At 36.8% G+C, this 24,450-nt stretch overlaps 1 protein-coding gene across 4 annotated transcripts in view; it reads left to right on the top strand.

The window, feature by feature from the left end:
* Nucleotides 1–23,327, top strand: part of SUPT3H (SPT3 homolog, SAGA and STAGA complex component) — a 571,256-nt gene extending 547,929 nt beyond the window's left edge. For 2 of the 4 annotated variants that reach the window (XM_004454205.5, XM_071218477.1), the window contains exon 12: nt 3,564–4,921. In XM_004454205.5, coding sequence (XP_004454262.2) covers nt 3,564–3,605 — 42 coding nt within the window. In that variant the 3' untranslated portion in view covers nt 3,606–4,921. Of the gene's footprint in view, nt 1–3,544; nt 4,922–23,144 lie in introns of those variants that run through there. The other 2 variants (XM_023587587.3, XM_058306818.2) reach the window with 2 other exon arrangements.
* Nucleotides 23,328–24,450: the final 1,123 nt, after the last annotated feature.

The raw sequence follows: 24,450 nt of genomic DNA, 5'->3' as shown, positions 1-24,450 counted from the left end.
GAACTCGGTAAAGATATACTGTAATCAAATTAAGTGATAGATCCAAAAATCCTTTTTCTTAGGCCTTTGAGAAATGAAGTGTTTGTGAGTGAATTGGGACCAGCTTTTATTTTATTTAACGTATGAGAAAGCAGAAAAGAATCAGGAAGGGAAATAATGAGAATGAATATGTCTGAACTGGGGAGAAGGGGTGGTTTTTGCTATAGATAACTATTAATTAAGCTAATGGCACAAGTAATACAAACACAGTCATGTTTATTTTGGAATTGTAAGGTATGTTTTGTAACATTTTATCTTCTTTTGCCTAAGATAAATATTAACCTTTCCCTTTTTAATATTAATTTGTATTCCCTAAAATGTACCAATTGGTAATGATCCATAAGAAAGCAGAAGTAAGCCAGTTTGGAATTTAAATGTTCTCTCTAACTTATCCATATGCAGATAAGCCAAAAATATATGTTATGTTTTTAAAACTGCATGCTTAATATTAATTTCTGTCCCAGGGATTCTTAACCTTTTTTGTTTCACGGACTCCTTTGGCAGTCAGATGAAAACCATGGACCATTTACTAAGTCCACACTATACTGTCTATTATTTAATAAATATATCACACCCACACCAACATGTCCCCACAAGAATAATTTTTTTTTTAATTTCAATTCAAGCTCACGGTTCCCTTCTTTAGAACCCCCATGATAGACTCACATTCTGGTGAGAGGTCATATTTTGGAGCTGAACAAATAAATGAATGTCAAAAATTTAGAACTAGCTTTATCAATTTAAAAAGGACTTAGGAACCATAATTAGTCTTTTAAAAAGCTAAGTGGCATCATTGCTGATAACTCTGGGAGATTCTAACATGTCTGAACTTTTTCAACTAGTAGTAGAGAGCAGAACTTTATTAAATCAGAAATAAAGCATAGGTTGTATATAGCCATGTAAAAGTCAGTTTTTTTGAGAAGTCTGATTTTGTTACTGATTAATTTACAATTTTCAACAGTTGGTGCAGGTTTCTGGCTCTTTCTAGTTAAGTTCTGAAATTTACCAAGAGTTCTGTTAAGATATGGAACTGGGAATCATTCATAAGATGTGACAGAATTGAGTAAGTGGGATACAAAGTGTTTCATGGGAATGTGGCCTCTAGAAGGTCCTCACACCAAGCAATGTTTAAATTTAGCTTCAGCATTCACAACACAAATAGAGAGAAATTCACAGTTGGCACAAAGATGGGTTGTCTTCATCCATCTTCATTTAAAGTTGCTTACTCTGGAAAGGTTGCCAAATTTGGGACGTTCCCATAATTGCCTTACACAGACAACATACATCCGTTATACATCAAAAGGAAGAAGAGTGACTCAGGATGGAGCACCCTAGGGGTTTGGTTTCTGAAACTGCACTTCACTAATTACACATTCTTGTTTGTTCCTTCTTTATTTTAGAAGCATAAAAGGAAGAACTCATTCCAGAAATCTGGGTCAGCTCTAACCTTTGGTTCTCTAATTAGACTTGGCTACTTGAGAATGTATATTATTAAATAAACCTGCACTCTTTAGTTGTTTACAGAGAATGGTGACAAATCATCTGTGAAGAAGAATTGATCTCTGAAAAGTGATTCTTAAACTAGAGAGAACCATTTCATATTGCCCAGATTGGAAAGGTTAAATATGGTCATTTTTCAGGTGAGCTCAGCCAAAATTCAATCTTCTGCTGAGCCAAAACCTCTTTCCCAAGTAGAGCACACAGCCATTTACCTTTAAGAGGAATCCAGTTTTACTCCCAGGTCCATTTATCTCCATGTAAACCATCCCTGTGCTTGAAATATTATGTTATGTTAAAGGTTGTCACTGTGGTTGTAAAATTTAAAATATCAGGGTCAAGAAGCTGAAAATACTCCTTTGGCATAAGCCTCTCTGAGGCAGCCATCGTGGTAGGGGCTGTTTCAAGGCCTGAGGCTCCCCTGCCTGTGGTTGTGGGAAGACACTCTATCCATTCCTGCAAGTTATTTGTGGCTCTCTGAGGAACTCATTTAACACTGTTCTCAAGTGCACAGTCTTAGGAGAGTTGAATTGGAAGTTTCTAGTCCTTATTAGAATGTTTGCTTCAATCCACAAGTGTTTTATAGCACAAAAAGTCCTATAGTAAGGAATGAGCTCAGAGAGAGAGCACTGAGGTGTGAAACTAGAAATGTGCCACTGTTTTCTCATCCTTGATACACTTATCAGGAGTCAGCTGCATAGAAGCATAACCAACTGATGAAAATTCAGCCAGGAATCCCAAGCCTGACAACCATAGTAAATATCCTCTGTAAGTTAGGATATTTGGAGAGAGATTTTCCAGATAATTGAATTTGATGGTTAACTGAAGATTGTCCCCAAAACTGTTTTTGGGTCATCTCATGTTAGAGAAAATCTTTCCAAAAGTTTGGATCCACCTTCCTTTTTTTTTTTTTTTTAGTATAACTATAAGTGCAGTATGTTCATTTTATTATAATTAAGACTCTTCAGTACCTCCATAGTATTATCTTGATCATAAAAGCTTTTTCTATATTTCCTATAAATTGGCTGTTAAAGGTTAAGTTATTGGGCTGAAAGTGTACAGACTCCAGAACAGGCCCAGAGTTGTTACTCTTAGATTTTCTTATTTCTCCCTTCTTTGGAAAACAACTATGGAAAATTCCATATAATTGAGGGTATGGATTCTCTCAATGTAACTGTTATTACTTTAAATAGTGAAAAACATGGTAATAAAAAGGGACATGTATTCCCAAGTCCTGGGTTTTAATTCTGCTTTACTCTGGGCCACAGCTGTGAGATTCATGACAAGTCACAGACCCTGTGTAGTCCAGCTCATCTAACCTGGAAATGCAAAATATGGCTTTTGGGATGAAAACATAGAATTGTACTTTCTCTACTAGAATATATTGTGAAATTTTGTCCTATTGCATATTAGTATCTGGTTTCCCAATTTCTTTTGTGGGAATACTTTATCCCACCATACTTATCCTTATGTACGTCCATATATACATGTATATATATAAAATTGCATGAGATCCAAGTTTTCTATAATGTCTGTGATGTACAGAACCCTTTTGAGGTCACAGTTTAGGAGGGAGGAAAGGCCGCTATTGCTGTCGGTTCCCATATTTTTTCACTCAGACTATAAATTAGGCCTGGAAAGGCTATAACGAGTCAGTAACTTATAGACTATTAATGTACTTAGTAGTGATTTTTTAGCATGTCGAATAGAGAACACATGTTTATAAAGGACAAACAGATTTGACACAACATCTTTTGGGCCTAACCAAGCCCAATCAATTAACAAAAGGGATGTCTTATTTTGTATATCTCCCACTCCCCCAAAATAGAATCACTAACTACTTGTTAACCACACTGACTTTTTAATAGAGAGAGTGGCTGCTTAGCTTTGCACCAGAAATGTTCGGATTAAGCACCCTATTAGATTGTAGCCAGCAACGTCTACAAACCAGGAAGACAGTCCTTTTGCCTCCTTTCCTTGTTTGACTTGATGTGATAATTCATTACAGATTTCTTTTTCTTTGACAGAGCGCCTACCGCAGAAACGGGATGGCTTTTCTAGCCTGCTGATGGGACTGTGACTGCAACAACAGGACAGCAATGTTATATTAAGATGATTTCTTTTCCCCAGCTTGGACAAAATAAAATACAAGTTTACCTTCCCTGTGTCCTAAGGAGTGGGCTGGTTTGTTGTGTCTCTCAACTGGCTGACTGTAGCTCTTTTCCAGCCCCCTCAGTGCTGAGTTTTGTTTTCTAGCTGGGCCATTTAGCTAATTAATGGCAGGATGTCTGGGATAGTGTGTAGGTGGACAAGAATGCAGATCACACCGTTTTGAAATTTTAATTTGGAATGGATTTACTGCCGTCAGCTCACAGATCTTAAAAGTAGTGTCTTTTTCCCCCCCTCAGTGTTTAGTCTATGTTTTACTTGATATATTTTGTAATTGGGGTTTGGGACAAAGAAAACAAAAGGATAGTCAGCCCCCCACCCCCATTATCTGACCAGCTTTGTTTTCCAGCACTTGTTGACTATATCTCCATATATTTTAGAGTCAATTATCCATTTTGTAAACTCACACTAGTCAAAGATTAAAGACTTAATTGACCTGATGAGCTGCCTGTTCCCATTTTCTCTTTCTTTCACCCCATTTACAGTGTATGTATCATTTGTCATGTCTTCTTCCCAACTTCCTGCACATTTGTCTATCATGTGTGTTCTTCCTTCCTCTTCATTTCCCTCCTTTCCCTGCTCCTCTGATTCCCACGCCTGCCACTCCCACACATACCCGTTTAGAAGCAAAGAAGTCAGTATCAATACAAGAAAGCTAGCAGAGTGATTTGTTTTTCCTGTCAAAGGACTACCCTACTAGATTGAAAATGTGGACTGCGTAATTTCTTGCTGGTTGCAGCCAAGCTACCCTTCTGGCATCTATACTTTCTCCAATATATGAGGAACTGTAACTCTTGGGAACCAACCGAAATATAGCAGATGTAATTATACATTCCCTGGTTAAACATGAATTGCAAAATTTAAAAAAAACTTATTTCTTTAATTCTGTAGTAGTTTTGTGTAATTTTACTTTTATCATGTTTTTTCCATACACTGAAACAGCCTTTGTAAAGAATTAATAAAAACAGAAATGAAAAGCATGAAAGATTTTCTTTATGTGACCAAATCATTACAAGACTCAGTTAATATATGATTGTGCCATATTATTCCCATTTGTTAACTCTCATTTACCTGTCCTATGTTAGTCCTTCTGGAAAAAATCTGCATGTCAAGAACAAAAACACAGATATATAATATCAAAAAGAATTGCCAAAGGGTTTTGATGTGCCATCTGTGCTTGTTGAAATGTATGATTAAACTTTTCTTTTTATCATCATTCTTATTTTTCTTGGCATCCCTAATCATGGAAAATTATAACCTTGCAGTAAACATCCCAACTTTTAAGATGATAGCATTTATTGTATTTGGTTTCGATCTGCCGGGCTTATAGATGGAATAAAATTTTCAGGGGCTAGCTTTTCACATCAAAATTCCTTCTCTCCCACATTATACATTTTAAAGTATGCACATGGCAGAAAATATAGGGGTAGTTTTTTCCCCTTCATTTTATTCTACCTGATCTCCTTATAGTCCCAGAGAAGGAAGACTCAACCTACATTTCTCTCAGAAATATGACAGGTCTGTGTTTTTGTTGGTCTGGCGTATGTTTGTCTATCTTGAACAGTCTGACAGGTAATTATTTATAAAATCTGGTTTTGCCCAGTAAGTCCATATAATAACCTTTCACTTTTCATCATAAGCCAGTGAGCTGAATTTAGAATAAAACAAGGTCATTTATGTCTATCCTGAGCCAGTCTAGATGTCCCCATAATTGCTCAATATTAATATTTTTAATTCTTTTTTTTCCCCCTTAGGTTCTTTCACTGACTCTTTCCACAACACTAAATTTGAAGTGAAATAAAATTTCCTTAAGCAGTGAGTATAGAGAAAAAAGAAAATTTATAGAAGGAAAGTTTCAGGAAGTGTGTCTTAAATCAATTGCTCTCTCAATGTTCTGTAGTTATTTTACAGATGAAAAAAACATGACCAAGAGAGGTAAGTTGACTTTCCCAAGATTACCCAATTATGATAGTAACAGACCAGAATCCAGAATCCAGGTTCCCTAATTCTCAATTTGGCATTATACCCCACCATACTGGATTTGCATAAGTATTTAGCCATATACATCAGGAAAAAATGTCCTGTTTTTCCTAGACAATAACCTACATTTATAAATATATTAATCCTAAAACTTAAGTGTTATTATACACTAAAATCCCATTCAAGGGAAGCGGCTATGGCTCAATCAGTTGGGCTCCTGTCTACCATAGCGGAGGCCCTGGGTTTGTGTCCAGGGGCCTCCTGGTGAAGGCAGACTCGCCCCCACACCGCAGAGAGCCACCAGCCCCCAAGCGCCACGGAGTGCTGTCTGGCCTGCAAGCGCCGCAGAGAGCCGACTCAGCAAGGTGACACAACAAAAAGGGAGACAAGTAAAAATACAGAAGAGTGCACAGCAAATGGACACAGAGAGCAAACAACAAGCAAGCCACAAGGGGGTGGGGATAAATAAAAATAAATACAGACACACAAAAGAACGCACAGCAAACGGACACAGAGAGCAGACAGCAAGCAAGCCGCAAGGGGGCGGGGAATTAAAAAATCCCATTCAAAAGGACTGTGCTATTAGATAAATGATCTTTGTTCTCTTACACATCAGGCACAACTCTAAATCAAATGTGAATACACAAAACTAGTTTCTATTTTTGTAGCCTGTGCTTTGGAAAGTAAATAAATAAAGCCCCTCGTGGGAAATTGATACTGTCCCTTAGATTAGAAGGTGAAAGAAAAAGAAATTTTTCTCCCTTTACCTAAGTTTTGGAAGTGTGACTTTCTGAATATGCCAATTTGAGTCTATGCCATTAATCTTCCTGCCTTCACATACTGCAAGCGTTGAGATTCAAAAATAATGTTCCAGTTTTAGAACCAAGAGTTTTTATTTGAAAACTATCAGAAATACAAATATTTTTGGAATGGTGTGTATAATTCTTGTATCTGGAAAGAACTCTTCATTTATTACTGTTTGTTCTTTGTTTTTACAAAATAATAAACAAGCCACTTTTAATGCTTTTACCACATAGAAGACAAATAAACATAGTTGGTGACTCTTGGTCTGAAAGGAAATAAGTTTACTTGTCTAAAAATTATGAAGTTTAATTTTACGGATTTTTTCATATCACCCCCAAATCAGGCATTTCTTTCCAGTTCATGCAACTCCTTGTGTAAAACTGAATCACTACAAAGAATGTATTCTCTCATCTGCCCTCCTGGAATTTAGATAGAGCCTTCCCATATTGCATTTAAAATTCGACTATCAACCATGTATACATTTCCTAAAATATTTTACAGTTTCCTGTACATTCTGACTGAACATTTCATAGTACATAAACACTTCTGCAAGTGATATAAGGACATCAAGTTGAATATGCCACAGGAGTGGCCCCCACAAAATGCTAATTCTCCATCAGTTTGTTTTCTTAATCTTCATACTTGAAATCCAAGACTAAACTTGTGGTGCTCTTGTTGTAGAGGGAAGGGAGAACAGGGTTCTCTAGCAGCTTTAGTGGACTTGTGTTCATTAAAGCAAGGGCCTTCGCAGAGCACATCAAGCCAAAGCTTAAACAACAAAACCAGGAATTGGATATAAATAGCTAAATAAAGGCCAGATGCCTCTAAAATGCAAATATTAAGAAGTCAGATCTCTTAAAGTAAATCTCCAGTGTTATGTGTAGGATAGTGATAGCATGGCACTTAAAAAAAGAAATGAAGTTTGCATTTGTTTTGCAGAACAAAATATCAAATATTCAAGATGTCATAGGTCATGGAAATTTTAGCAATTGAAGCATATTTTAAAACAGTTCTTCCAAAGTCAAGAGAAACCCACATACAACATTTCATTATTGGAAACCACGGCAATTCTGAATAGAGCATTATATTCATGATCCCTTTTCTGCTCATCACCAACCCATATCCACCATTCACATTTTTTTCCCCCCAGAGGAAAGAAAAAATAGAAAACAGTGTAGAAAAAAGTAAGAAGATGATCAAAACTTAGTTTCACTTATACCAGGTAATACTTTATTTGCTAACAAAAATGATGGTATATTGCATCAGCACTGTAATAAGTTTGACACAAAATTCCAGCTCACTGTGTCACAAGCACATTTTATGGTCACAACCCCAGTATGAGATATGCAGTATTATTCTCCTTGTTGTCTATAGGCAGGAGAAAGGAAACTGAGGAACAGACATTAACCAAGAAGGAACTGGTGCTTGTACCCCACACCCTGACCCCAAAGCTCATGCTCTTAACCACTGATGTACACGTGCCCTGTACTAGAGTAAAAGGTTTCTAATAACAAAAAGAATGGCTGCCTGACTCTGAACCTAGAAGCAGTCAGTACCAAAAAACCTGATTACAAGAAAATTTCATTCCTTCTCTAATGCCAACAATTATGTATATAATAATATCCCATGAAGTATAATAGAATGTAATTATACTGAATAATGCCAAATACTGTATAATGTTGTAAATCTTACTATGAATACATGTGATTAATGTATGTACTAAGAATCCCTGTACAAATATGAGGAAAAAAAAAACACCCTCAAAGATCCATGTGTACAAAGTCTCTCCTTTCTGAAGACCAGATTTCTCCAGAAGCCTCTATTACACAAGGTATTTATGCTTCCATTTTATGCTTCCCTGCAAAGTATTTATCCCATGATAAAAAAAACAATCCTTATCTTGTTTTATATGTTTGCAGTGGCAGGCACAGAAGTACGTATCGCAATGCCTTGAAACTTTATACAAATGCCCCTTTTTAAGTGTTTGCTCATTAATTATGAAGTAATCATTGTTTTTTCTAGCCCAGAATGCTTGTATGTATTGGGGGAGATGGAGAGGCAGTGGTAAGTAGACAGAGATGAAGAAAGTGGAAAGTTAGTTGTGGGGCACAATTTGAATTAGAAACCAATTCACAACACCTCAGGTGAACCTGGCAGGTTTCTTATGGCCTTTGTGAACAGATCATTGTGATAAAAGTCATGTTTGAATTGGTTAATGACTTTGTAAGCAGAGAGAACCTCAGTCACATTTGTACCATTCAAGACCTAAGAACTTTTGTGTCCCTCTTGAATCTGTACTAACTTAAAAAAAAAAAAAAAAGATAGACTACTCTCTCTTATTTGTGCATAGAGTACCATCTTTGAAAACCATTAGTTCCCCCACTACTTTATTGTAAAGACAGTGAGCCATTTCAGTACGAGATTTGCCTAAAGGTTAGGAATAATGTCCACTGAACTTGCAAAAAACATGAAGATCAATATACACTCAAAATAATGAGATTTTTGTGAACTAGAAGCAACAGTTTATCCTACAAGAGTTGCTTGTAGTTAAAATGTCTGTTTTCTTTATCTCTGTTCATTCAATCATTCAAAAAAAAAAAATACCTAATGAAAACCAAGAAATCAATATGGCATCTACAGTTCCCAAACGGTGTGTCAAGGACCTGTGAGGAACCATCGGATTATAGAAAGGGGCTCATGAGGCCACGTGTCTGTAGATTAAATAAACAATATGTCTTGCCCAGATAGGTGCACTATTTTAAATATATACCTTTGTGCCACAGTGATTTATAAAATATGCATTCATTTAAAAGTCATACTGAAATCCTGGTAGGTTTTTGACATTACTTTTTTTCTTTTAATTCAAGAGATAGTAAAAGTACAATTTATATTCAGGAATCAGTGAGTTTTTTATGTGAAAAACTGATTCTCAATCTCCAAGAAAAAAGGCAACCACTGTTTTCTGTACTTTTACAGTAGCTGCCATTGGCTTCTCAGTTCTTCAATGGTGAGTAGACTGTGCCATCCGAAGGTTTGGGGCTGCTTTTGCTTAGATTTCAGGATATTTTTTCATTTAATGTAAAGTATAACCTGAATATTTTTTGTCTTATTTTGGGAAATGAACATGTCTTATTTTGGGAAAAATTTATGATCTTTTTGACATTAGGAAGTTTTGCTTTTTCCTGACATTTTATTGCTTTGAGTATTTGAAACATTTCAATACCAGACAATAAAAACTATGTGATTATTGTTTTCATATGGATAGCTATTTCCGCCTGTTTTTTCTAACCCCTTTTCCCAACTAATGATAGTCAAAAATCTATTAACACTAAAACTGTGCCATTCAGCTTATCCAAAATCATGTATAATGGAAATTGAAAGAGGGACAGGTTTAAGAGAGGAAGGTAGTAATAGTTAAAAATAAATTGAAGTGTGTGGTTTTCATTCAGTCGTGTCTCAAGTTTTTCTTGTTCGGTTGAAGGTTATATTAATTCTGTAAATCATTTTTATAAACTGTCAAAACCAGTTATCACATTAAGTAGTATCTTTTTATATCGTTATCATGGAAACTATGTGGGTCGTGACAAAGTAGATGGATGTTAGCTGAGTAAATCTACCATGAGTACACAGTGTTTAAAAGCATGCACTTGTAAAAAAACATTCTCATGGTCTCCTCACCTTCTTCCAAATCTTTCCTCAAATGTCACTTTCTCAATAAGACCTTCTCTAACTACACTTTTTTTTTAAACAATTTTTTAAATTGAAGTATATCATTCATACATGAACACATAAACAAGTGTATAGTAAAGATTGTGAACTTACAAAATAAGGATACATAACATTACACAGGGGTCTCATACATCACTCCTCCAACTCTTTGCATTGTTGTGAAACATTTATTACAAACTATGCAAGAGTATTGTCAAAATATTACTACCAACTATAGTCCTTATCTTATATTTGGTGTATTTTTCACCTGACCCATACTATTTTTTTTAAACATTTTTGTTACAGATATTGTGAACTTGCAAAACAATCATACAGATGCGCACATTTCCCATACAATTCCACACCCTGGTCGAACATTTATTACAGATTATTAGGAAATATCATCAGACTGTTACCACCAATCATGGTCCATAGCATACATTTGGCACACTTTTTCCATACACCTCTATTATCAACACAGTACAACTTTGGCATTGATGCAAGAATATTGTAATATTGCTGTTAACCACAGTCTATAGGTCACACCAGTTGTAGTTTTCCCATGTTTCTCCATATTCCCATCACCCTGCGATAGTGATGTACATCTGCTCTAGCTCACTGAAGGACTCTCTTGTTTTGTACCCTTAACCACAATTCTCAACTGCCTCTGGGTTCACTGTGTTATTCAGTCCCTAGATTATTCTTTAGCTTTCTTTCTATTCACATTTACTTCCCCAGACTACCTTTTTCTAACTACATTTTTAAACATTGAAACCCCAACCCCCACCTTGGCACACCATATCCCCCTTCTCTGCTTAATTTTTTCACTCTAATGCCTTATAAGACAACATTTCATATACTTATTTGTTTATTGTTACTACTCTCTAGAATGTAGACTGTGAGGTCAAGGATTATGATCTATTTTGTCCCTGCTTCATGAGCAGGCAGGTGAGTGCCCTGCTACGTGAGCAGGCAGGTGAGTGCCCTGCTACCTGAGCAGGCAGGTGAGTGCCCCTGCTAAGTGAGCAGGCAGGTGAGTTAATTAAGAACTATACCCATATCACTGTATTCTCTGGTTTTTCTCCAGCCTTTAACTGTTTCTTCTCTTTTCAGTCCTGACTTGTCATCTGGCACTGTGCCTCAACAATGAGCTTTCCCTTGACTTTCCAAAGTCCTCTGAGCTGCTTCTACTGTGTTTCTGAGCATAACTTTTAAAATTATATATATTTTTACATTTTAATACTTCCTAAATCACAGTTGGTCTTCAATAGAATAAGAAACTTGACTACCAACAGCAGGAGTTAGTTATGATGCATTAGGCTTTCATTAATATTATATGAAACCTAATTTTGATATTTGTTTTGCTACATTTCTTGTTCATATTTCCTTTTTTTCCCACCAACTTCCAGGCTAGCAATTTCTTTTATTTTAGTGCATTTATTTATCACTTTCTACATTAGTTTTTTTTTCAGACAGGGCACATAGATTCTATTTCTTCTTTTAAATTAGATTTATTATGGTATCGTTTTTAAGAAGCAAACTTGGCCCAGTGGTTAGGGCATCCGTCTACCACATGGGAGGTCTGCGATTCAAACCCCGGGCCTCCTTGACCCGTGTGGAGCTGGCCCACGAGCAGTGCTGATGCACTCAGACAACTGGGGAGAGGAAGGGGAGAGAAATAAATCTTTTTTAAAAGTATAGTTTATATACTGTGCATATAGATGTACAGTACAGTTCAATATCTTTGATAAATAAATGCAATTCTAAAATCACCTCCACAATCAAGGTACAGAAACCCCCAAAATTTCCCTCATGTCCTTTTGTAATTTGTAATCTTTCTCCCCATCCCCATCCTCTGGCAATCACTGATCTGATTTTTGTTCCTTTAGTTTTACCTTTTCCCGTATATCAGGAATCATTCAATATGAAGTTTGTGCCAGACTTCTTTTACTTAGCATAATGCTTTTGACATTCTTTCATGTTATTCTGTGTATGAGTATTTCATTTCCTTTTTTTTTTTATTTCTCTCCCCCCCCCCCCCCCCGCCCGCCCCCAGTTGTCTGCTCTCTGTGTCCATTCGCTGTGTGTTCTTCCGTAACCACTTCTATCCTTATCAGCGGCACCGGGAATCTGTGTTTCTTTTTGTTGTGTCAGCTCTCCATGTGTGCAGCACCATTCTTAGGCAGACTGCACTTTCTTTCGCTTTGGGCAGCTCTCCTTACAGGGTGCACTCCTTGCACGTGAGGCTCCCCTATGCGGGGGACACACCCGAGTAGCCATCAGCACTGCGCATGGGCCAGCTCCACACGGGTCAAGGAGGCCCAGGGTTTGAACTGCGGACCTCCCATGTGGTAGGCAGATGCCCTAGCCACTGGGCCAAGCCCACTTCCCTTCATTTCCTTTTAATGCTGACTAGTATTCCATTGTATGGAGGTATCACAATTTGTTTGTCCATTCACTATTGAGTGGACAGTTTGCAGCTATTAAGAATAAAGCTGAGGAGCAGATGTGGCTCAAGCAGTTGAGCACCCACGTCCCACATGGGAGGTCCCTGGTTCAGTTCCTGGTTCCTCCTGAAGAAGACAAACAAACAATGAGCAAACAGACAAGGGAGCCATCTGGGGAGCAGGGGGAGCAGGGAGAATAAAGTTGCTATGAACATTGATGGATGGAGATGATTTTGTGTGGATGTGTGTTTTCATTTACATTGGTTAAACATGTAGGAATGGAATTACTGGCTCATATGATAAATGAATTTTTAATTTTATAACAAACTATCAAAGTGTTTACGAAAGTGGCTGTATAGTTTGGCAGTCCCTCCAGAACGGTGAGATTGCTGTTGTACCATATCTTCCCTAGCACTTGGTATAATCCATTTTGTTGTTTGTTTTGGTTTTGTTTTAATTTTAGGCAGTCTAGTTGGTGAATAGTGGTATCTCATTGTGATTTTCCTTTGCATTTTCCTGATAAATAACGATGTTGTGCATCTTTGCATGTTCTTGTTTTTCATCCATATTTCTTTGTTGGTGAAGTGTGCATTCAAATCTTTTACCCATTTTTCAAAGTTTGGTTGTTTGTCTTTTTATTGTCATATTAGATCTTAATATATTCTAGATATAGGACTTTTCTCAGAAATGTGTTTTGCAAAGATTTTCTCCAAGTCTAGAACTTACCTTTTCATTGTTGAAAGGGTCTTTGGAAAAATAGAAATTTTTAATTTCAAAGAAATTCCTTTTTTTTTCTTTGAGTCATGTTTTTTATGTTTAATCTAAGACAACTTTGTCTAACTCAGCTCATAAAGAATTTTTGCCGTTTTTTCCTTAATGTTCCAAATTTTAACTTTTACATTTAGGTCTATGATCCACTTTGAGTTTATTTTTATATATGGTGCAAGATAAGGGTTGAGGTTCTTTTTTTATTTTTATTTTTTTGCATGTGGAATCTGTTTGTTCCAGCAGCATTCATTGAAAAGACTTTTCTCACTTGAATAATCTTAACACATTTGTCTAAAATCAATTAACCATATATGTGTGGGTCTATTTTTTTATTTTTTACTGTTTCATTGGTCTGTATGTTTATTCAGACCAGAACCTAACTTTCTTGATTGCTGTCATGAAATCAAGTGTTATAAGTATCTCAACTCTATTCCGTTGTCAAAATTGTTTTGTTTATTCTGGGTCCTTTGCTTTCCCATATTTTTACAAAAAGTCTTCTGATGTATTTATTGTGATTGCTTTAAATCTATAACTCAGTTCGGGGAGAATAGACACATTAATATATTAAGTCTTCCAATCATTGAACATGTTCTATATAGCTCTCCATTTATTTAGGTTTTTTCTAATTTCCTTCACCAATATATTATAGTTTTCAGAATACAAATCTTATACTTATTTTGTTCGATATACTATAATAAAGGTTTTTTTTAATTTTTCATTTTTTTATTGCTAATTTATAGAAATAAAATTGACTTCTTTTAAAGGAGGTACACAGGGATTGAACCCAGGACCTCACACATGGGAAGGAGATACTAGTTAGCTATGATAACTTTCTTAGGGAGATTCTTTGGAGTTTTCTACATAAATTATCATTCATTTGTAAATAAGACAGTTTTACCTCTATCTAATTTTTATGCTTTTGGTTTCTTCTTGCTTATTGCACTGATTAGCATCTCGAGTAAACTGTTGAATAGATGTAGTGACATGTTTGTCTTTTTCCTCATCTTATGGGGAAAGCAATCAGTATTTCACCATTAAATAAGATATTAACATAAGATTATCTTAGGTGCTCTTTATCATGTTGAGGAAGTTCCCTTCTATTCCTAGTTTCCTGAGTATATTTATAATGAATGGATGTTGAATTTGTCAAATGCTATTTTTTTTTCCTGCATCCCTGGAGATGATCATATAATTTTACCTTTTTTAGTGATAAATTACATTGATTGGTTTTTGAAAGTTGAACCAACCTTGCATTCCTGGGATAAACCCCACTTGTAAATGATGTCTTAACGTTCTTATTTTTCTTTTTAAAGATTTATTTTTTAAATTTCTCTCCCCTTCCCCCTTTCCCCTTCCCTTCCCCCCCCCCAGTTGTCTGCTCTCTGTGTCCATTTGCTGTGTGTTCTTCTTTTTTTTTTAAAGATTTATTTATTTATTTATTTTTCTCCCCATCCCCTCTGCCCCAGTTGTCTGCTCTCTATGTCTATTTGCTGCATCAGCTTCTTTGTCCGCTTCTGTTGTTGTCAGCGGCACAGGAATCTGTGTTTCTTTTTGTTGCGTCATCTTGTTGTGTCAGCTGTCTGTGTGGGCAGCACCATTCTTAGGCAGGCTACACTTTCTTTCATGCTGGGTGGCTCTCCTTAGGGAGCGCGCTACTTGCGAATGGGGCTCCCTTACGTGGGGACACCCCTGCGTGGTACGGCACTCCTTGTGCACATCAGCACTGTGCATGGGCCAGCTCCACATGGGTCAAGGGGGCCCAGGGTTTGAACCATGGACCTCCCATGTGGTAGATGGACACCCTAACCACTGGGCCAAGTCCACTTCCCTGCTGTGTATTCTTCTGCGACCACTTCCATTCTTATCAGCGGCACCAGGAATCTGTGTTTCTTTTTGTTGCATCATCTTGTTATGTCCGCTCTCGTGTGGGCGGCGCCATTCTTGGGCAGGCTGCACTTTCTTTGCACTAGGCAGCTCTCCTTACAGGGTGCAATCCTTGCGCATGGGGCTCCCCTATGCGGGTGACTCCCCTGTGTGGCATGGTACTCCTTGCGCGCATCAGCACTGCACGTGGGCCAACTCTACACGGGTCAAGGAGGCTGGGGGTTTGAACCGCGGACCTCCCATGTGGTAGGTGGACGCTCTATCCATTGGGCCAAGTCCGCTTCCCTTAACTTTCTTATATATTGCCAAGATTTTATTTGCTAATATTTTATTAAGTAGTTTTACATATGTTTTCATAAAAGATAATGATCTAGAGTTTTCTTGTATTACCTTTTTCTGTTATTTGTATTAGGTAATGTTGGTCTTATAAAATAAGTAGGGAGAACTCTCTCCTCTTCTATTTTCTGAAAGAGTTTCTATGGGATTAGGATTGTTTCTTTCTTTAAACTTAGTATAATTCACAAATGAGGTTATTTGGGCCTTAAATTTTCTTTCAGGGAATCTTTTTAGCCATGAATGACCTTAGAAATAAAGCTATTCAGGTTATCTATTTCTTGAGAGAGTTTTGGTAGTCTTTCATCTACTTTAAAAAAAATTAATTGGCATAAAGTTGTGCATAAAATTTACTTATTATCCTTTAAATGTCTTTTTGAGCTGCATTGACATTCCTCTCTTTAATTCCTGATATGGGCAATTTGTTTCTTCCTTTTCTTCTCAGTCAGTCTGAATAGAGTTCATTTCATTAATTTTTCAAAGAATTAGCCTTTGGTTTCATTGTTCTCTATTGCTTTTCTGTGTCAAATTTCATTAATATCTGATTTTATTATTTATTTCCTTCTGATTGCTTTGGGTTTAATTTGCTCTTATTCTTCTTTTATGTGAAGCCTTTCTTTTCTATAAGCATTTTAATATTATCAGTTTCCATCTAAGCACTGTTTTTGCTGTATCCATAAGTTTTAATATGTTTTGTTTTCATTTTTGTTTGATTCAGGGTATTTTCTAATTTCTTTTGACCCATGGGTTAATTAGATGTGTGTGAATTAATTTTCAAATATTCAAGAATCTTCCAGATATCTTCGTTATTGTTTTGTTTTAATTACATTATAGTCAGAGAACATTCTTTGTATGAATATAGTTATTTTAGGTTTGTTACAGGTTATTTTATGGCCAAGAATATGTCCATATACACTCAAAAAAAATCTATATTCTGTTGATGTTTATATAGTGTTCTATAAATGTCAATTCGGTCAAGTTGGAAGATAGTGTTGTTCAGTTCTTCTGTGTACTTATTGATTTTATATTTGTTTTATCAAGTACTGAGAAGCGTGTTGAAGTCTCAACTAAAATTGTGTATATGTCTGTTTCTCTTTTAAGTTTTATCAGTTTTTGCTTAGTTTAATTTGAAGTTATATTCTTAGTTGCATACATATTTAGGAATGATATCTTCTTGATTACTTGTCCCTTTAGCATTATATAATGTCCCTGGCAGTATTTCATAGTCTGAAGTCTACTTTGTCTAATATTAATAAATCCACTCCACTTTTCTTTAATGTTGGCATGGTATATATTCCTCTATCCTTTAACTTTTATCTATTTCTTTATATTTGAAGGATGTTCAAAGATTCATTGGGTCTTTTCACCCAGTTTGAAATGATTGAATAATTATTGAATAATTTAAAGTAATTATTGATAAGCTTGGATTTCAATCTACAATCTTACCCTCATCATAACTCTTTAACATGTTCACTTGTATTTCGTTTTTAACTAACTTTTCTCATTTTAACTAATTTAATTTATTCTTTATAACCCTTTTTAAACTCGTTACCAAAAAAGTTCACAATTTTTGCAAACAAGCAAACAAAACTTAGAAGTCTCAGAAGAGCACAAATAATATGATTTAAATTACCTACAGCCCTTTAATATTGTAACTAAGTATTTTTGATATTTTAATACACACACAATATTTTCATACACTACATACTTTTCTGTAGCCTATATTAACACTTTCCTATGCTATCGACTATGTTTCTGCTAATTATCTTATGACTGCCAGGTATTTACTCCTATAGCTGATTCATCATTAACTTAACTGTATCCTATTACTGCATGCTCAGATTTCCCCCAAATTTTTGCCATTATTACAGAATGTGCATAATTTTGTACAGGATTATTTCCTTTGTCTTTTGGCTTATGTCACCTTTTTTTAAAATGTATTTTTTATTTATTTTTAAAATATACATAGATCACACAAAATGTTACCTTAAAAACATAGGAGATTCCCATATGCCCCACTCCCCATACCCCCACTTTTCCCACATGAACAACTTCTTTCATTAGTGTGGTACATTCATTGCATTTGATTAATACATTTTGGATCACTGCTACACAGCATGGATTATAGTTTACATTGTAGTTTACACTCTCTCCCAGTCCATTCAGTGGACTATGGTGGGATATATAATGTCCTGCATCTGTCCCTGCAATATCATTCAGGACAACGCCAAGTCCCGAAAATGCCCCATATTACACCTCTTGTTCCCTCTCCCTGTGTTCGGCACCTCCAGTGGCCACTGTCTCCACATCAATGATATAATTTCTTCCATTGCTAGAGTCACCATAATTCTATAATAGAATACCAGTAAGTCCACTCTAGTCCATATTTTATTCCTCAATCCTGAGGACTACAGGATGGCGATGCCCACTCCACCTCTAAATTGAGAGGGGGCTTCGATCCCACATGGCTGATGGATGGGATTCTCCTGCTTACAGTTGTAGACTCTCCCAGTTCCTTGGTGTGGTGGTTGACCATCCTTACCTCCTTATTAGTTGACCTGGGTCAACAAACTGGAGAGTAGGTGTCGCAACTCTGCTGAGGCTCAGGGCCCAGCTGGCACATGGACAGTCCAGAGATTCAAGTCTCCTGGACATACACCAACCCCAGTGCCAACCACAGATTCAATAAAAGGGGCAGTTATGTCATCTTGATTGTTGGCCTTATTGAAAGCAATATGCCTGCTTTTATCTGGCTGCTTTTTTGTTTTTTAAAGATTTATTTATTTATTTATTTCCCCCCTTCCTCTTCTCCTGCCCTGCTGTTTTTTGCTGTCTGTGTTGTTTGTCTTCTTATTTTCTCTCCTCAAGGATTCACCGGGATTTGATCCTGGAGACCTCTGATGGGGAGAGAGGTTCCCTGTCAATTGCACCACCTCAGTTCCTGGTTTCTGCTGCACTTCACCTTGACTCGCCCCTTGTCTCTCTTTTGATGGGTTATCATCTTGCTACATGACTCACTTGTGCAGGGCACTGACTCACCATGGGGGCACTTGCGCAGGCACTGGCTGTCATACGGACACATACTCTCTTCTTTTTCACCAGGAGTCACCAGGGATCAAGCTCAGGTCCTCCCATTGGTAGGCAGAAGTTCTATCACTTGAGTCACATCTGCTTCCCTATCTGGCTGCTTTTAAGATTTTTACCTTTTGGTTTGCAGCAGTTGCACTGTGTTGTGTCTAAATGGAGTTTTAATTATATTTACCTTGCTTAGAGTTTGAAGAATTTCCTGACTCTGTGGCTTGATATCTTTCATCAATTTTGAAAAATTCTCAGACATTTACTTTCAAATAGTGATTCTCATCTTCTAGTATACTAATTATAGTGATGTTTTACTTTTCCACCATATACCATATGCCTCTTAGGTATTTTTTCTGTATTTTTTCCTTCTCTTTTTCTCTCTGCTTTAGTCTAGGTATTTCCTATTGATGAATCTTGTCTTTATTGAGCTTCTACATCTAAAATTCTATTAAATCCATCTATTGAATTCTTAATTCATTTGGTATTTTTCACTTATACAATCACCATCTGATTCTTTTTTAAAATAATTCCAGTTCTCTCTCTTCTTCTCTATTTTTTCCCCATGAACATATTAATCGTAGTTGTAATCGAGTCCCTGTTTGATTATACTGATATCTGGATTGCTTGTGGATCTGTTTCTATTTTCTGGGGTTTTTTCTTCTTAGTTTTCAGTAATTTTGTTCTGTTTCCTGCTATGCTTAGGAGTTTTTATTGAATGGCAGACATTATACGTGAAAAAATAGAGAAACTCTGGATGATGACGTCTTCCAAAGAAAATTTAATATTCTGGCAGACAGGTGAGGTATGTTCCGATCAAGGTTGGATATATTTCTACCTTGCCCCTACTCCTAGATAGTATTCCTAGATCCCTTCAACCTTGCTGAGCCCTGAAATCCAATCTCTGATTCCCGTGTACTTCAAGATCAATGAAATCTCTGCTCACCTCAGCTGCTGCTCTCATCCGTCACATGTGCAGCTTTGGAATTGACATATAAGTCAAGGGAAATTTGCAGGCAGAATTATAGATTCACTTCTGCACTGTTTCCTGTTCTCTGGGATTTTGGTCTCTCAGCTACCTTGGCAGCCTCAAACTCCGACCTTTGTTTCCCCAGTGGAACTGCCACAAGCCCCATACCTCTCCTTCTTGCTTGGCCTCTCTTTGCCTTACAGTTAGTTAATTGGCAAATTCTCTGAGAGAGATAGTGAACTTTCCCTCAAATCCTGACTACTAGTTTTTGTTTTTGTTTTGTTTTTTGACGCCTCAATTTGTGGTCCCCTCCAAAGATGACTATGTTCATCCTAGATTGTCTAGATGAGCCCAGTCTAATCACATAATCACTTCAAAGCAGAAGACGGAGACAGAAGAGTAGGTCAAAGAGATGCAATGTGAGAAGGATTTGACATTGGCTGGCTTTGAAGATGGAGTAAGCAGGCCATGAGTCACAACCCAAGGAATGCAATGGTATCTATACCAGCCCTGAGCTTAACAGCCAGCAAGAAAAGAAGGACCTCAGTCCTACAACCACAAGGAAGTTAATTCTGCCAACAGCCTAAATGAGAAGGAACCAGAGCCTCCCCTATCAGCCTCCACACAGGGATGGAGCCTGCCAACACTTTGATTTTAGTTCAGTAAGACCCATCCCAGACTTCTGACCTACTAGATCTGTAAGACAATAAGTTTTTGTTGTTTGAGATACTAAATGTATGGAGATTTGTTACAGAAACATAGAAAACTAATGCATAATTGTCTTTGGATCTTGTCCAACTTTTATAGTTACCCTTAGTTAGAGGACTAGTCCCTCCTAGTTGGATGTATCAGTCGGGGTTCAAAACAGAATCAAAATCACTATGAGTTTATGGGTAAGAATTTAATTATGGGAATCAGAACTTACACAATTGTAGGGAGAACTGGGGAAGTGAAGCCTAGCAGGGAGTTGGAGGATCAGAGTCCACCAGCCAGTCAATCTGAAAAGCAAAGCACAACCAGTTTCCAAAATGTAACTACAAAATCAAGGCTCATGGGAAAGTGATAGAAGGTCGTGCTTCTCTATAACTACCACCTCTGTGGAACCACCACTAAGTGTCTGCTAGTAAGCCTGGGGCCACTGTCTGTCAGCCGGGTCAGCAGTAGGAAAAATAAACTGAACATAGTCGGGAAGAGTGAAGACAAACTGGAACCTGCCAATACCTCTGTATCTGTCTGTAACTGCATCTCACCACCACGAACTTCAAAAATTAACAGCTACTTCACTTCCACCTTCCAAATATTGCACAAATTCTTCTGGCCAAACATAACTCAGAACCATATATGGAAAGAGGTTCTGGAAAAATAATGTCTCAGTTTCATCACATTGATAAAGTACCATCCACTACAGTCTACCTTTTGTCGACTTGGCACTTAAACCTCTCTCTTTTAGCCATATTCAACTTCCAAATAAAGACAATAGCAAAATCATGCTTCTACCTAACATGCTGCATGCTGACACTGTCCTCCAAAAAGACTATAAATATCTTTGTGGTCTTCCTCCTCAAAACCCATATCCCCAATCTAATCATGAGAAAAACATCAGAAAAATTCCAACTGAGGGACATTTTCCAAAATACCTGACCAGTATGCCTCAAAATTATTAAGATCATCAAAACCCATCTGAGAAACTTTCAGCCAAGAGGAGCCTAAGAAGCATAACATAAATGTAATGTGGCATCCTGGATAGGATTCTAGGACAGAAAAAGGACATTAAGTAAAAAACTAAAGAAATCTGAATAAAGTGTGGGCTTAGGTCAATAACAATGGATCAACATTCATTCATTGTGACAAATGTACAAAATAGGAGAAACTGGGTATGGAGTATATGGGAACTTCCTATACGATCTTACAACTTTTCTGTAAATCTAAAACTATTCTAAAATTAAAAGTTTATTTTTTTAAAAGGGGAGGTATAAAGTCACATATGTCACTTTATCCATTTTAGGGTGATGTGTGTTCCTCTTTTTGCTAAGTTCCACTCCTTTGGTATCTATAACTATATTCAGAGATATATGACTAGCCCCATTTATCACCTCTTATGTTAGATAGTAGGAAATGGGAGAGGAGGAAAATAAAAAGAATTGTTTAGTATGTAAACAATATGCTATATTCATTTTGAAGGAAGAAATACTCATAACCACTATTGCCATCACTTCTGTAACTACTCCAGTGGTCATAGCTAGTACCACTACCCAGTCCATATTCCCTTGACTTTCAGCAAACGCTTCTGTTGGTTGTGGCTCTTGCTTGAGGGAGTGATCCTGACTCTTCCTCTTTCAGTTATCTTTTGCTGTGTAATAGACCATCCCAAAACTTAGAGGCTTAAACCAACAATAATTTATTATTATTCGTTATTCCAAGGGTCAGGGATTCAGGTAGGCCTTGACTAGGCAGTTCTTCTGCTTCATGGGGCATCATCGGGTCATTACTCATACGTACTCAGTGGGCAGCAGAGCTGGGCTGGAAGTATCAAAAGGGCTTCACTCAGAAGTTTAGCACCGTGGTGCTGCCACACATGACCTCTCTCTTTGCATGTGACTAGCTTTGGCTTCCTAACAGCATGGTGGTCTTAGCATAATCAGATTTATAATGCAACTGGCTTCCAAGAGGGAGAAGCAGTCAGTTCTCTTAAAGCTTGGCTCACAAGTTCCACAACAATACTTCTGCTACAGTTTGGTTTCAAAGCTAGTGATAGTCACAAGGCCAGTCCAAACTAAAAAGGAAGAGAAATAAACTCTCCCTCCTCTTATTAAGAGAAACAGCAAAGAACCTGTGGCCATCCTTAATCCACCACACTAAATGTGGAAATCCCCGCAGATTTCCTTTAGTGTATATTCCTAGAATTGGTGTTGCTGCATCAAAGGTATTTCCCCATTTTAAAAAACTTGACACATATGCAAAGGGCCCTCCATTCAGGCTTTACCAGTTTGCATCCTCATAAGCAATGTTGGAAAATGTCAGGTTCTCTGTGCCTTCCCCATACTAGATGTTATTATTTTTTGTATTCTTTTCTATTTATTGATGGGGGAAATCTCATCATTGCATTTATTTACATTTTTTAATACCATTGAGGCTGAATATTTCTTCACGTATTTACTGGCCATGTGTAGATGTTATGTTTTTTTTTTGTTTTCAATTGCCTAATCGTGTACTTTGCCCATTCTTCTTCTTTTCAACTATTTCTTGTTTGAGTGTTGATGTTGGTCTGATATCTGTGTTATTAAAGTTTAATTGACCTCAGACAACTGTACTAGGTTTTTAAATAATATGAATTACTCTTACCCCAAATAATCTATCTTTATTCGCATTACTTCATTCTTTCTCTTTATTTCCCTGGATTGTATTACATTTTCATCTCTTTCTGTTTTCAAATTCACAGTGTTACAACTGAAAATCACTTCATTTTTCAGATGAGGTTATTGTCATCAAAAGAGGGAAAGGATCCTGTGCAGAGATTCTGAAGGAGAGCAGCAAGTCAACCCAATTTGGACCCATAGGACAAGTTTGGCTTCTGGTCAAAACAGTATCAACAACACAGGTGGTTTCTTCTTAACAAGGCTATCCTTGGGTCTGGCATTAAAAAATTCAATCTACCCATAACTCTTGTCTAATGACTAACTTGGATCCTAAATTCTCCCTGCCACAACTGGTTATGTGACATTTGATAAACGGCTTTAATTTTGGGGCCTTGGATTCCCCATCCAGTAAGTGGGAACATTGAACTTGTGCTAGATGACTCTAAGGCACATTTTTTTACTCTTGAAGTCAGTTATTTAAGAGGGGCATTTATAGAGTATGTATTAGGCAAAAACCAGAAGTGGAAGGCAGACCTTTAAGGAATGTAGTTCAACCTAGAGTACCTATTTTTGAAGGGGCTCTAATCAAAACTTTTTTTAAATAGTTTTTAATTATAGGTTTGCAACTGTGTGTTATTTGTAATACCTTTTTAGAAGCATGAAAATAGCATTTCTCTCTGAACCAACTTTGTGCTTTTCCATTTGGTAAACACTGATTTTATTTCTCTCGGTGCCTGTAGGAGTAAACGAAGCCAGCTCAGTACTTCCTGTTTACTTCTTTGTCATACATATCATAGATGGTGACAGACCTGCTCCCAAAATAAGCTTCCTTGGTTAATTCTGCATTTTTATGGTTAGGCAACCATCCTGTCAATACTTGTATAATGAAACAATTTGGCAACTGAAGCTGTGTCTGACATTCTGCTTCAAATTATTAGTGGAAATAAAAGTCACTTAATGTAATGGTAGGAGTAGTTTGTAAATGGGAACATCACATAGTAAGTACCTTTCAACTGAGAATATCAAAGTATTTTCAACTCTTAAATTTGATTATGTGTGACATGGGTGAATACAAGGATAGTAAATGACCTGATTTCCTCAGTGCTCTAAATATTTTTTTTTCAAGTAGGAAAATTGAGCTTAATATGTATTGAGTGACTAAAGTGTAAGCTTAGAAACATTTTGTTTCCATCATAGTTTATTCTGCTTAGCATAAATCATCAGAGCTAACTGTAACTTACATTGTCTAGAGCTTTTTCAGCGTCCGTTGTATTACACTCATATCAGGCACACCTTTGTACAAATCCAGGTCAATAGTTTAGAAATTCTGCCTCTTTTATCCCTCCTTCACTCAACACTTATGGAGTTATCTGCTAACTGCAACAGAAGCAGCCTACCCAATTAACAGGGTTAGATCACT

Source organism: Dasypus novemcinctus, chromosome 11, assembly GCF_030445035.2.
Source record: "Dasypus novemcinctus isolate mDasNov1 chromosome 11, mDasNov1.1.hap2, whole genome shotgun sequence".
Classification (NCBI taxonomy): domain Eukaryota; kingdom Metazoa; phylum Chordata; class Mammalia; order Cingulata; family Dasypodidae; genus Dasypus; species Dasypus novemcinctus.
This window is presented reverse-complemented; position numbering and strand designations above follow the sequence as displayed.